General features: G+C 34.6%; 1 protein-coding gene across 1 annotated transcript in view; it reads left to right on the forward strand.

Moving 5' to 3' along the window:
• Positions 1 to 15,561, forward strand: part of METAP2 (methionyl aminopeptidase 2) — a 29,811-nt gene that overhangs the window by 11,767 nt on the left and 2,483 nt on the right. Inside the window, exons 4-8 of the mRNA XM_020912815.2 lie at positions 3,103 to 3,205; positions 9,602 to 9,763; positions 10,514 to 10,695; positions 11,462 to 11,556; positions 11,806 to 11,902. Of these exons, the coding sequence (XP_020768474.1) occupies positions 3,103 to 3,205; positions 9,602 to 9,763; positions 10,514 to 10,695; positions 11,462 to 11,556; positions 11,806 to 11,902 (639 nt within the window). The remainder of the gene's footprint in view (positions 1 to 3,102; positions 3,206 to 9,601; positions 9,764 to 10,513; positions 10,696 to 11,461; positions 11,557 to 11,805; positions 11,903 to 15,561) is intronic.

Below are 15,561 nucleotides of genomic sequence, written 5' to 3' on the forward strand. Positions count from 1 at the left end.
AATTTGTGAATATGGTGAATTTTTATTAGGAATATTTGTATTGTGCTATTTCAGATTCACTTAAAATATGATCCTGCTTGTATTTTGTTTCTATAAATAATACAGCCAAACATCTTAAGGGACCTGAAACTCTTAGGGAGAATAAGGGGTGACTGTAGTACTGGGGAACAAAGATTGGGTTGGGAATCAGAATGAGTTCTAATCTTGGATGCCCTTTGGCATCAGAGACCATTGATTGTCTGGCTAAATCTTTAGGATAAAGTTTTATGAATGAGAATATTGAGGGTTTGACTTTCATTTTTATCTCTGTGTTGAAAATACTTATTTTAAAAAAAAGCTGTTAGCTCTGCCAGACATTTCCCTGATACATCTCGAGGTGGAGATGGGCTTGCTTTCTTTCTAGTCAGGCATCTATTCTGGTTAGATCCTTCCACTCAGGACTTCAGTTCTGCCTCTAGCATAATCTGTATTTAATAAGCATAGATTACTTGCTTTCTAGGAATCTCTAGGAATTATAATGTCACATTCCTTTCATTCAAAAATTGTTCATAGAGTTCTTTTAAGACATGTTACCTGAAAATGGCTTGAGAGAGATCTATTTCTCAGATACTCTAAAGTCGCTTCCTAATGAAGGTAGATAAGCAGGGAGGAGTGTTAAGAGGCTGCTTTGTATTTGCACTTGATATACTGTTCCACTGATAGGCATTTTAGTATGATACCATCAGCCTGTATTGTGCCTCCTCTAAGGAGGTTGTTGAACTTGCTGTTAATTATATTTCTTTATGAGCACTCTTGAAAGACCTCTCTCTGTCTGATCTTAGTATCAAGAATAATTGTGCTTTTCCTGAGTAGTTAATGTGTTTTGTTGCAGAAATATGAACTATGCAAATAATCTAACCCCCCCCCGCCCCTTTTTTTAATTGACTGCTAGAGGATTTAGAGCCAAATCTAGTTTTGTATTGGCCTTATTTCAGGTTCTATTTTAGGTTCTTTCTGTGTTTTGATTTGTTGCTTTCTAATTTGCTTTGAATGCGTCTTATTTGTGTCATAAATCACTTCTGAAATAATCCAAGTAATGTAATCAGGAGCAGGTTACTGCCTTCATTTTCCTCATCTATAAAGTGAGAGAATTATAAGTGACAGTTAACAATTAAGTGCAATACAGATACTTCTAATTGTTCATAGTTTTAGATAATAGCTTGGACATAGTAGATTATAATTTTCAAAGGTTATCCAAGATTGCATCTAGTTCTTCGTTTTGTAGATGAGGAAACAGGCTTAGCACATTTAGCCATTTGTCCAAGTCACAGCTATTAAGTGGTAAAGGTTAGGCTTCAACTTACTTTGATTACAAATTCTTTACATTTTCTCTGATGATCTTTTTGAGTCCTTTATCTTGTCTTAGTAATTTGTGGACAATATAAAAGGCATCTTTATTAGATTTGTAGATGAAATAAATTTCAGGATTATGAGATAATCCTTTGATTAGCAAAAAACAAGATTTCAAAAGAAAACTGAATTATTAACAATCTGAAATTTAAATAGGCATATATAAAATTAGTGTAAGGTGATAGGTAGGATCCTAAGGATTTTGGATGCTTGTACAATGAAGGAAAATGCTAGGAATCCAGACCTTTCAGTAGCAGCAGGATTTTTAGAATCAATAATGTAGTCTTATACTGATTATACCTTATTTGAACTATTAGTAGAAGTCAAATCTAGTACCAGCTTAAACACTGAGAAGGCTGGTGAGAATGAAAGTGTTAAGAACCGAATCCTTTAAAGTGCCTTCTCATCATAGAGAGGAAGGAAGCATCAGTGAAGAGTAAAATTTTTTCAACTGCAAAGACTAAAGTAGAGCTAACAGATGAAAGTAATGGGGATGTTGCTTTCTAGCAGTTACAGTTCTCCCAGAATGAATGGGTTTTAGCTGGGGAGTAATGACTGCCTTCATTGTCAGGCATGTAGTGCTATCTGTCAGGGATGTTAGAGGATTCCTGGATTTCAATGTGAAGCTTAATTAGGTGACATTTAAGGTCATTTTTATTTCAAAATTCTAAATGTTCCCTCTTATGAGGAAGCTAAAATGGTGTTTCCCAAGTTTACTTGCCCGTAGAACAATTCTAAACACTACACAAAAAGAGGAAAATGGTGTTCATGAAATACTGAGTATTCCATTAAAAGAAGGAACCAAAAAGTGGTTCTGTAGATAAATGATTTGGCTCAATTGTCATAAAATATGTGTTAAAATTTCAGATAAAAAACCTGTAACATAAGACAGGTTATAATCAAAAGATAACCAAGGTTATAATCAAAATTAGGGTTAGGGTTAGCACTTCAGCTTGGTAGTTGGTAAATGCTGCAGGTATACATCAAAAGTCATGTATTATTGAATAAATTATGTAAGTTCCTGACATTCCTTGGACACAGCATTGTTCTTCATAGAGTAAGAAGTGTATAACTAGGTCTTATGCAGACTTTTAGAAGACACATCTCTAAATATTTTTAAAAAGCATTTTGGAACAGTGGTATCTTAGAATATAGTTTGGGAAATAATGTGTCCTTAACAAATATGCTAAGTACTGAAACTTTCCAAGTATTTGGAAATTTCTATGTGGTTCCTAAAGTCTTTTAGCACTGAGAATGTATATTCTTTAACCTTTATATGTCATATACCCTTCCAATAATTTTTTTACCTGTTTTATTAATACATAATGGCTTTTTATTTTATTGCTGTAGGATTTCTTTCTTATTTTCTTGTCGCTTCTTTGATTTTTATTTGTGAAAGCTGCTTCTATATGCTATTCCATTTCCAGTATAGTAAATGAAGACAAACATTAGAAGTGTTCTTTGTGCCAAAGCATATACTGTTTAAATACATAATGGAATTATGAGGAGTTGAGTATTTTTATTCCTAAATAACTGTAAATAAGAGGAGATGGCCACTGTGGTGAAATATCTTCTGTTTTTAACTGTAAAAGTGACAAGGAGATTCCTTAGTCAGGACATGTAATAACAATTAGGAACTGAGAAAAACTGTAATGATAACTGCTTAATTTTGTTTTTAACTACAGAAGTTAATGCTTTATTTGTATCTCACAGCAAAAGTTCAAACAGACCCTCCCTCAGTTCCAATATGTGACCTGTATCCTAATGGTGTATTTCCCAAAGGACAAGAATGCGAATACCCACCCACTCAAGATGGGTAAGGATCACAAAATAACTTCCAGTTTGACGTTCAAAAATTATAGCTTAGCAATAAAGCAGATTTGATTTTTCATGGAACTTTGCTCTACTACCTAAATAAAAAAACTTACGAATTTGTTGCAGAGAAAATACAGTAGAAGCCCTCTTATCCAAAATGATTGGGACCAGTAATTGGTTAATCGTTACTGATAAGAGTTAACTTAAAACAGGCATTTGTTTTTCATCATTGTTGATCCTTAAGTGTAGATCGCATTGGACTCCACTTTTTTTTTTTTCCTGTGAGCTATATTCATAATGCACTGAGTCCATTCCATTTTGAGTTTCTGTGAACAGCAAGAACTAAGTAATCTGAGGGCTGATGGCTATGTCTTTACATCTTTTTTCTGAAATCATTTCCATTTGACAAGTATTTTTTGATAGCTTGCCTTTAATGAAACTTCTCTGAGTAGTCAATTTAGTTTTCATAGAAACAATTCTTTTTAGTAATGTATAATTAAGTTACATCATTGCAGTAACAAGTACAGATGACTGGTTTGGGCACAGATCACTTGACTTTTGGAAGTGTTCTGAAAGAGTACATTTTTTCTGGTTAGCAGACTAGTTAAGAGTCTGGATGCTGTGACCAAACTATCTGCATTTGAATCCCAGTTTTAACACTTACTAGCTTTGTGACTTGGGCAAGTAGTTTTATCATGTTTGTGCTTTCATATCCTAATCCATAACATGGGCACTTAATAGTGTTGCGAGGAATAATATTTAGTATTTAGTAGAGTGATAGACGCATATAAGCATTAAGTAAGTGTTAGCTACTGTTATTCAGAACAGGAACCCAACCACTAATATTCAGAATACAGTGAGCATTGGTTCATATAGTTTATAAGGATAATCAGGAGCATTGGTTAATCCAGTGGTTGCAATAGTTGGTTAAGAAAGCTTCTACTGTACCATTGTTTCCTTGACCTATATAAAGACATCATTGTTTTTCTTTAAACTTAGAAAGGAACATGATGTTATGTCTTACAGCATGGGCATTTTTTCTTTGAATTTGAATACATCAGTCACTGTCCCTATCTTAAGCATTTTAGGATGTCATAAACATGGAGTTTTGTATTAATTACCTAAATTTTCATGGTACATATGATGTGATCACACTTATTTTTCAATATAATCTTTTTGATTTTTTTTTTGCTTGCTTGTTTCCTCTTCCTTCCCTTTCTTCCAGACCCATGTAACCACCTAGCAGGTAGCCTTCCATATTTTTCTGTGTCCATGTATGTGTACATCTGTCTCTACTTGTGTAAGGAGAGTGTTTTGGTCATTATTTGGTGTACAAAAATAAAATTGTAGGTATAGTTTTTTTCTCCTCCGTGCTTTTCTCATCAGGGCTGCATCTTGGAAGTCCCTCCAAGTCAATCAAAATATTGATTGATTAATAAGCTCTGTTATTCTTTTGAATGGCTGCATAATATTCTGTGGTGTGATCATACAGTGCTTTATTCCATTTTAATTTATGAGCATTCACTTTGCCTCCAGTTGTTTTTTTTTTGCCACTATAAACCATTTGCAATAGGCATGTATATATACTTATGCATATATATGTATGTATACATATATGTGTTTGGATAGACACATATATATATCTCCATATATGCTGACAGTTTTATTACGTGATAGTTCTTCAGGAGTGGAATTGCCAAATTAACATATTAATATTTTATGATTCCCACATTGCTAGTGATTTTGAGTGTCTTTTGATTATTGGTTTTATTCTTTTGCTCTTAGAGAAGTTTAAAGATTTTGAATAATAGTATATATTCGTATTTTGTACTTTTGTGTTCTTAGCAGTCTCTTATTTTCTCAAAACTATTTTTTTTGTTTTATTACATCTTGAATTGGTCTGGAATTTTTTGTCTAAGGTTGGGAATGCTAATTTTATTTTGTTTTAAATGGGTCGTCAGTTGTGTTAGAGTTGTTTGTTTAGTAGTTTCATTCTATTTAATTGAATGACCGCTTTTGCCATATTCTATTCTCATGTAATGGAACTCTATTCCTATTCTCTTGTATATTGGAACCAATTTCTGTATTATTTATTCTGTTCCACTCATCTCTATTTCTGTAGTATTTATTTTGATAATTTGATGAGTCAATGTGCTGCTTCTCTGCCATATAGCCCAACCAAACATAACTCTTCTTATAGTTTTCTTAGGTACTTTTGGTCATATTTTTAGTTTTAACACACATATGCACAGAAAAATGCCCTTCTTACTGGAATCCCATCATAATTATGTATTTGTTTCAGAAAATTGACAGTTGTATCATAGTATCCATTGTCATTATATATTTTCCACCCCATTCTGATTTTTTTTTTAATGTATGTCCTCTTTTTGTTATATTTGTTTGTAAAGGTTTTATTCTGTTACTGATGTGAACAAGATATTTTTATTTCCATTTCTGTTTTCTAATTGCTGAAGGGCCAGAAAGCCATTGGTTTCCTATACTTGTTAACACACTGTTAATAGGAAACTGAAAGTAATGTTTAATACAAGGAAAAAATTGGAAGTTTTGTATATCTTAGAAACTACCCTTTCCTTTTGCTGTCATTTTCTGATGCAAATTAAACATTGTGTAAGTAAAGTAGCTTCTGTTTTTGAAACAATACAGGAAGATATTATACATTATAATATCTCTTGGAGTAATACGTGTACTATTTTTCTGAAGTATTTGAGAGTACATTGTACATTTTTGGTGGGTTACTAGATAAGTAGATATTTTGTCCTTTTCGCGGTTGTCACATATGCAGGCTCCTGATGTCAGTTTCTTTCACTTGGGTAAGATATTATTCAGTTTCTTTTGGTGTATCATTATTCTTTTCCCTCTTGTAATTGGTAATTTTGGGGAAGTTACTTTGAGAATGTAAACATCTCATTCCTTAGGAACATCTTCCTTACATGTAGAAATTCATGATTTTGGAAATCAGTTTTTACTAGGGTGGTTGTTGCTCTTAAATTTTTTTTAACATTTTATGTGTATTTTCTGTGTTAAAGATTTTTGAAACCAATTTTTAATGGCTCTAATGATGTTCTGTTCTGTATCTAGCCTGATTTTATTAGTTATTTCCCTATTTTCAAGTATTAATACTGTTTTCAATTTTTTACCACTAGAGAAATTTCTGTGATGAACATCTTGGTATGTTAATTGAATCTAATTTTTCTCATTCTGGATCACTAGAAATGGAACAAAGAATTATTTGAAATTCTTGATTTGTATTTCTGAATTCACTAGGCAGTTTTGGGGACATTTGTTAATTTTACAAGCAATACATATTCATGGTAGTACAATTAGAGAATATAGATAAGCAAAAAAGAAGAAAATAAAAATTTCTGTAAATCTGCCTGTGAATTAAAATCAGTTTACTGTCTGTTATATGAGTTTTACCTTATTTGACCTCTTGGTTAATGTGGTTATAGCCAGTTTTTTCTTATTTAAAGTTCTTTTTGCAGTTTCCAAGTAATCTGTAGGGTACTGTTAGAATATTCTTTTTTTTTTTTTAAACAATCTTAATTATTTTAATACCTGTTGATGATCCTTGCTTTGTCAGTTATTTTATGAGGACTTCAGAATGATGAATATCTAATTCCATAATTTTTTCTACATTTGTTGACATTATTCTATAAGAAGAACTTTACCAACTATAGTTGGGAACCAACTGTACTGTCTTCTCATAGGCAGTTTAAACACACATTGTTTTTTTTTTCCTGCCAAGCTGTACGGCTTGTGGGATCTTAGTTCCCCGACCAGGGATTGAACCCAGGCCCTTGGCAGTGGAGAGCAGAGTGTTCTAACCACTGGACTACCAGGGAATTCCTCTTTTTCTCTTTAAATACCACTTTTCACAGGAAGGAGTTGGTGTCAACATGCATGCTTTATTATTTCTGGGCTAACGACATGTCTTTTTTTAAGATACGCATTTTTAAATGGTTTTGGTAAATGTGGCATGTAGTACCTTAAAATGCAAATAGTGGCTCAGATGGTAAAGAATCTGTCTGCAATGTGGGAGACGTGAGTTCAGTCCCTGGGTCAGGAAGATCCCCTGGAGAAGGGAATGGCAACCCACTCCAATATTTTGCCTGGAGGATCCCATGGACAGAGGAGCCTTTCAGATACCTTTGTTTGTGTCTTTTGGTCTTCTATTTTTTCTGCTTTTAACACATCCACTAATAAAAATGATGAAATATTTAAGACTCAGAAATCAAAGAGGTGTGAAGAATTTACATATTCTATAAACATTTCCTGTAAAGATTCTCTTGCAAGCAACTGTTTCGATAGTTTTGTTTTGCAGACATAATTTTGTAAAAACGGATATGTCACCTGTCAGTTTAATTAATTCTAAAATATTTGTTATGACTTAGAATGATTTTTTAATCTTATTTATAAGTTTTTGTTAAGTAAACTGAACATCAAAAAATCAAACTTAAGAAAAGGGAGACTCCTTCATATTTTCTCTTTCACTTGGGCCTTGAATTAAGATTATAGACCCTGACAGTAGGTTCTCCAGTATCTCTAATGACTTTCATCTTGAACTCAAGACTTAGCAAAATAATTTATTTAAATTCAGTTTTTGATCGATAGTTCTTTACTAACAGTGCAGAACATTACATAATCTTGTGAAGAATCCACTGTTTCAAGAGTCAGCCATGCAACCTTCAGAAGTGTAAGATAGTCATGAGATCTGTTGACTTCAATATTGGGGATCTTTATTGTATCATGTTCTGATTGTAAAATGTCAAATATTATTTGAAATTTAATTAAACTTACGTTTTAACCTATAAGAAATCACTTTGAAGAATCTTAATGGTTGGGTTGAGAAGAAATTGGGAATTCATAATGACCGATTCCATTTTCATTGCCCTGAATTCATGATATCCATCAGTTCCCTGTGGACATAGCCTTTTGTCTTACCACTCTGTAAACATTAGCTGATACTTTTGCTTTCCACAAAATCTTTGGCTTTTGAAGCAAAAGGTGCTTCAGCCTTTACTGCCAGGTATGGCTGTATCTATATGTGCCAGAATTATTTGAAAATAAAGCCAGTACTCTTGTGCCTAAGAATGATCTATTCTTAGAACATTTGGGTTCCTGGTTTGCAGGGAAGAGATTTGAACTTGTGGGAGAGAAAAGGCTAGACTGATAAGTATGTAATGGGTTTAAAACTGACCTTAAACTGGTGGTACTGTAATATTTCAGTTTTCTGAAAATATCAGTAGATAGATCCAAAATATATTTCCAAACAATAAACAGCTAAAGAAGCCTCTGTGATTCTTAAATATTCCCAGTTTCACATAGGACAGCTCCTTTGGGCCTGTGTAGCAAATCAGAGGTAGTAGATGTTGGCACAGGTAGCTGCTGCTGCAGCAGGGAAGTAATCATAGTGAACTTGATGTTGACACACAGAAAAACTCGAAGCATTTTGAGTCACTGTTTTAGCGGGCTGTAGTTTAAAGCAATTGGGTAAACTCTTATAGAGACTCAGATTGTAAATATTTTAGGTCTTGAGTATTAATTCATTGCTGTTGAGCATGAAAGTAGCTATAGATGATATGTGAATAAATGAGCAAAGCTATGTCACAGAATGGTTTTATTTACAAAACAGGTGCCGGGCTGGATTTCCCTGCAGGCTGTAGTTTGCTGAACACTAACTTTGAGGCAAATAAAAATTATTTCTTGATGACATCACTATTATACTAAGTATAATTTTTACTTCAGTGATCACTGACTTGTGAATTCTTTATTCAGTATTGCTTAAGAATCTGTGAAAACTATAAAAACAAAAGACTTTCATTTGAAAAATTACTGTTTTTGAAATGTACTGCTTAAAAAGGGAGTAGATCTCTTCATTCCCAAATACTGAATGTAAAAATCAGTCACCCTAGCAGTTTTAGAATATGAGCCATCTCCTTCAAGGAAGATGTTTATATATATATATATATATATATATATATATATATATATATATATATTTAAAATTAGAAGAATCCTGCAAAAGCACATAGTTTATGTTTTGAGGAAGATATATGCAGATTGCCAAGTCAAGTCTTTGGATTTAGTGCTTGCTCTGTTGGTAAAGTTAAATGCTAATATTTGGTCCACCTTTAAAATTTATATTACCTGGAGTGAAAGAATGACTTTTTTCCTAAGAGTCTTACAAAAGGTTTAACTTGATTTGGCTTGGTTGTAACTGTGTTGGGTACTTGTATTTCAGAAACTTTGCTGAGTTTTAATAAAAATCTGAGTATGTAATTTTTTGCTTGGAATATCTTAGTGTATTTTATCTCAGCTATTATGCTTATTTTGCTGTTTCTTAAATAACTAATGCTATACTATGCATACTATAAAGGCGAACAGCTGCTTGGAGAACTACAAGTGAAGAAAAGAAAGCATTAGATCAAGCTAGTGAAGAGATTTGGAATGATTTTCGAGAAGCTGCAGAAGCACATCGACAAGTTAGAAAATATGTTATGAGCTGGATCAAGCCTGGGATGACAATGATAGAAATCTGGTAAAAAGGAATATGTTTTTGTAAGAATGTGATAAAAAAGTTTTCTTAGCTCTAACTCTTCAGGTTTATGTTTGTCTTTCATTACTGCCCTGCCAAAGATCTTTAAGTGAAGGTTCTAGAAATACTTTCTGTAAACCTTATAGTGTTGATGTAATGAGGAAACTGTAAGAGGGTGTTTGCATCTCATCCACCCTGTTTTGTACTCGTGTTCTCATATGTACAAATGCACACATTACTGGTTCTTACTTTCTGTTTGGAAACCTGTTATTTTGCTAGCCAACAAGGGATATTAAAATTCTGGGACACAAAACATTTATAATGCAATGAAGAAAGTGATTATTTCTCCAGTTTTCCCCTTGAGAAATAATTAGCTATAGCTAATAATTAGCTGCAACTTAATTCTCTGATTCTAAGAATTTTTAAAACTTGTAACATTGAGAAAAATGTAGTCAGCCTTTGGTCTAAGTCAAGAATCTTATTTCCTGATAAATTAAGTTGAAAATGGATCATGTTTTTCTGTTTTTCTAGTGGATTTCTAGTGGATTAAATTCTCTTTATTTATTTTAGAGATGAACTGTTTTCATAGTAGTTACTTAGTTGGAGAACTGTTACTTAGTCACATCCAGAAGGTGCTCAGATCACTCCCAGAAAGTAATTTAAGTGTTTCAGTCAACTTTCTGAACTTGATGAGCTGTAAGGTACATCAAGGGTAAGAATGTAAAAGTAAAGAAGTTCTTTCTCTTTTTTTAGTGAGAAGTTGGAAGACTGTTCACGAAAATTAATAAAAGAGAATGGATTAAATGCAGGCTTGGCATTTCCTACTGGGTGTTCTCTGAATAACTGTGCTGCCCATTATACTCCCAATGCTGGTGACACAACAGTATTACAGTATGATGACATCTGTAAGATAGACTTTGGAACACATATAAGTGGTGAGTTCTTAGAAATAATTCCTTGGGTAGGGCTATAGATATTGAACTCTAACATTTTCCCTTTCTGATGTCTCACTTTTCAATAGAGCTATTAATACGTTGAGGCAGATTTTGAGATTTATGTTAAAGTATCCTGTTTAATGGAATTCAGTGAAAACTGTTGGGTAATTGAGGTTTGTTACTACCTATCAGAGCAAGGATTGAAAAATAGACTCTTACATTTTCATTCAGGTCGTTGTTTCAGACTTTTTTATTTGTAGAATAACAATAAACATTTACTCAGAACCTTTGAGTTTACCAACCTTTGAATATAATTGTTAGCTTTTCTCAATTCTTTCCTATACCCTGTTAGGTAAGCACCTTTTACTTTCACTTGACAGGTGAGAAAGCAAAGCTTAAACACTTGGGGTTTTACTAAATTGGAGAAGCTAGATTGATGGTTAGTGTCCTATGGACCTGTACATTTTCTCTGCCTGCTTGTGCTACTTAGTTCTCCAGGCTTTCTCAGTTTGATTTGTTTTTATTTATTTATTTTTTTTTGTATAACTGCCTGGTGAGTACTGAATTGGTGCCGTCTTGAAGTAACCCTGGAATTAATTTTGTCATTTTGAAACATTTGATTATGAATGCTGTCTACGTCCTTGAAGTTCTGCCTTCATTTGATCCCATCATTTTGTTTTTTGTTAATTAGCAAGGTTAATTAATAATGTAGATGCTATAAAGTAGGTAATTTGACTGATAATTAAACACAAATTTTCTCTTTCAGGTAGGATTATCGATTGTGCTTTTACTGTCACTTTTAATCCCAAATATGATACATTATTAAAAGCTGTAAAAGATGCCACTAACACTGGAATAAAGGTATGTGAACTGTAAGCACCATCTCATTTAATATATTTTGAGCACTTTATAGTCTGTTTAAGGACTTTGGGTTATGTAAGACTGGTCTACCACCCTTAGGGTTTTCAGTGAGTTATTGTAGTATAGTGTATAGAAAGCTTTTATAGGTGAAGTTATTTCTGATTGTCCCATATTTTAAGACATTAGAAAGTTAAGTTCCTGTAAAATTCTGTACCTTGAGTAACAGAGTATACGTGATTCTGTTCTTAGTGTGCCGGAATTGATGTTCGTCTCTGTGATGTTGGTGAGGCTATCCAAGAAGTTATGGAATCCTATGAAGTTGAAATAGATGGGAAGACATATCAAGGTATGTTTTCTGAAAATGCATCTTATTTTGAAATGTCTTAACTTGGCAGAAATAATTTTGCATGATGGTGTTGAGTGCTTTCTTTGGGTCAGCTGCTTTATCTTTCTCTCTTGGAAATTGAGAATATAAAGAGGGGAAACAAGGGAAGTGACCTGTTCATGGTAGGAATTCTGTGGTAGCTAGTTGCTAGGAACTGTTAGTCTGCTCTGGTCGCTGTTAAGACATGAGAGGATTTATCCCAGGGTGACCAGATGTAGGCTAGATTTTCTGTGACTAGTTACAAGGCTCAGGCAGAAGTAAGAGGCCCTTTCCATTGATGACTCCTCCCCTCTATTTTTATGTTGAATTCAGAATTTAGAGGCCAGTTACTTCCTTGTGTTTATCCCTTCCTTTAATGTTTATTCCCTTTGCTGCCTAGTCTTTCACAGCCATTGCCAATTACACAATCCCAGAGTCACTTGTGCATTTTGGTCGTGTCAGTCCAGCCTTTCTTCACTTCCCAGGGTCTATCTGACCACTTTCCAGCCATCCTTCTCCTTCCTAATCTGTGCTCATTGCTCTCTGTATCTCTTGTCTTAAAAACTTCCCTATGGGGTATTTCCTACATTTCCTTTGACCAGATCCCGACTCTTCCTTGTAATCTGAGGAAGCATGGAGACTCTCATGCTCCTTACCCCTCAGGAAACTCAGATCATTCAGTGTCCTTTGCATTCCCCTGCTGATACTTTTGGACTGTGGTGCCTTTCCCAACCGCACAGTGTCTCTTTCCTGTAAGACTTGATGGTTCCTTGTTCCTCTCTTGCAGATCCTTAAACCTATGAACATATGTACAAATAAAAAATTCTTTTTTTTTTTTTAAATTTTTATTACTTTTTACTTGGGTTTTTTTTTTTTTTTTTTGATTGCAGTGAGTTTTCATTGCTGCCTGCAGTCTTTATTGTGGTATATGGGCTTCTCATTGTGGTGGCTTCTCTTGTTATGCAGCACAGGCTCTAGGAGCACAGGCTTCAGTATTTGCGACTCTCGGGCTTAACTGCTCCATGGCATGTGGAATCTTCCTGGGCCAGGGATAGAACCCGTGTCCCTTGCATTGGCAGGAGGATTCTTATCCACTGCACCACCAGGGAGGTCGCACATAAAAAATTCTTAAGGCTTCTCACACATGGATGGGAGGTGTTAACAGCTAATGAAGAAAACTTGCTTTGGAGTTAGGCAGGTCTATCTTTGAGTTTAGATAACTTCTTTTTATTTTTTGGTTTAAAATATTTTAGAATGTACTTATTTTTAATTGAGGGATTAATTGCTTTACAGTATTGTGTTGGTTTCTACCAAACATCAACATGAATCAGCCATAAGTGTACCCATGTTCCCTCCTACTTGAACATCCCTCCTACCCTCCTCACCCACCCCACTCTTCTAGGCTGTTATCTAGCCCTGGTTTGAGTTCCCTGACGCACACAGCAAATTCCCACTGGCTGGCTGTTTTACGTATGGTAATACATGTTTCTGTGTGGCTGTCTTCATCCGTCTCACCCTCTCCTCCCCCTGCAGCCGTGTCCACAGTGTTCTCCAGGTCTGTGTCTGCAGTGCTGCTGTGCAGTTAGGCTCATTGGGACTAGCTTCAGATAACATCTGTGACTTTGACTGTAGTGAGATTCATGATACCATGTTTTCTGTTTTGTTTTTGAGAAATGTAAATTTTATGACATGCCTGGAATTTATTAGTATTCAAAAAATATTTGTTGTTTCCTACCCCCAGTTTTGGGATTGGTCTGCAACAAATAATACTTACGTTTCTCTCAGATCATCTTTTCCTTCCATTTTCTCCTTATTCTACAACCTTGGTTGGAATGTGGTCTGCCTTTCAAGGCACAGTAGGTGACAGTTTGACTTAATGTTTAGTCACCACGGAACAGTTTCTAGCATGAAATGTTGAAATCTTTAATATCTACTTTCTTACCTCTCCTACTAAGCCGGTGCAGCATTTTAGGTTCTATTCTTTCAGCATATGCTTTTTTTTGGTCAGTTATTGTATTGATCAGGGTTCTTAGTTTAGGTAGAACGATTCATTTTTACTAGTCTAAGCAGAAAGAGTATAGACAGATCATGACATTTAGAAGATGAAGAAATGGACTACAGGCTGAACTTCAAGAAGCAATTTCCCTAATCCATGTAACAGAACCAGGCCAGGCCATCAAGGGAGTGGAAGCTATAGAATTAGAAAATAACCATGATAGCTGTTGGTTCCAGAATTAGCCTGCCACTGTCCACAGCCTGTATACCTTGAGCCCTGCTTCTTCTATGTAACTTGGTTATATGTGTTAGGTTGGGATAGCTAAGAAATGTTTTTAAGTGTGTTTTTGGTTGATCTAGGGGGTCAGTTTGTTGGGTCTTGGAGGAATAGTAATGCTTGCTGAATTTTAAAGCAAATTTAGCTTGTCGTTTATATAAAAAGGAAGACTTTTTTAAAAAGCTAATTGAGAGTCTTTATTTTTCTGGACCACCCCTAAATTTGTAATATGCTCATCATTGCTAAAGATATAGGGGGAAAAAAAACCAAACCCTTGCTACCTAATTCTGCCCTAGAAGAAAGGTAATTCATACTGGATTCTACAGAGAATTCTAATACTATAAAACTAGATTTTTTTTTTTAAGCTTCTATTGTGGAATATAACAAAACTGAAAATACACACAACTTAAAAACTTCAACTAAACAATTGTAAAAATTATGTAACCTCTGCTAAGCTGCTAAGTCACTTCAGTCGTCTCTGCCTCTGTGCGACCCCAGAGACAGCGGCCCACCAGGCTCCCCCGTCCCTGGGATTCTCCAGGCAAGAATACTGGAGTGGGTTGCCATTTCCTTCTCCAATGCATGAAAGTGAAGTCGCTCAGTCGTGTCCGACTCTTCACGACCCCATGGACTGCAGCGTACCAGGCTCCTCCGTCCATGGGATTTTCCAGGCGAGAGTACTGGAGTGGGGCGCCATTGCCTTCTCCGTATGTAACCTCACCCCTTGAGAAACAGGATATTGCCAGCATTACAGAAGCCCCCAGCTTTATATACCCCTTCTTGGTTACAGAAGGCTTTTTCAAATAAGCCGTTATCTAAAGATTTGCATTTCCTTTTATCTTTACCTAATTATGCATCCCTAAACATTTAGTATATTGTGCTTAATTTTTAATTGTATGTGTGCATGTATATGTATAGGATTGTACCATATCTATATAATTGGGCCTTTTGCTCATTTGGTTGTTTCTCAGGTCAGTATATCCCTAGTTTTTTGTTTTCATTGTTGAATAAGTGTTCCACTGTGTAAACATACTCACAGTTTGTTTATTCTGTCATTGATTTTAGGACTTTGGGGTTGTTTCGATTTTCTTTTTTACCACTTGACATGCTGATATAATAATAAAATTTAGGGTTTCTTAATACTGTTGTTTTGACAAAGAATCCTCATTTTCAAATAACCTTTTGGTTCATAACCATAGTAATACATATTTTTCTTGTTTGTAATGCTTATATACATGATATTTTATGCCTAGATGGACCATAGATGGTCCATAGATAGACCCCCATTATATCCTCATCACATAATTTATTCTTTTTGCATTGTTTCCCCTGGTCCTTCTGGTTTTTAATCTATAACATTGCAACAAAT

This window comes from Odocoileus virginianus, chromosome 24 (genome assembly GCF_023699985.2).
Source record: "Odocoileus virginianus isolate 20LAN1187 ecotype Illinois chromosome 24, Ovbor_1.2, whole genome shotgun sequence".
NCBI lineage: Eukaryota > Metazoa > Chordata > Mammalia > Artiodactyla > Cervidae > Odocoileus > Odocoileus virginianus.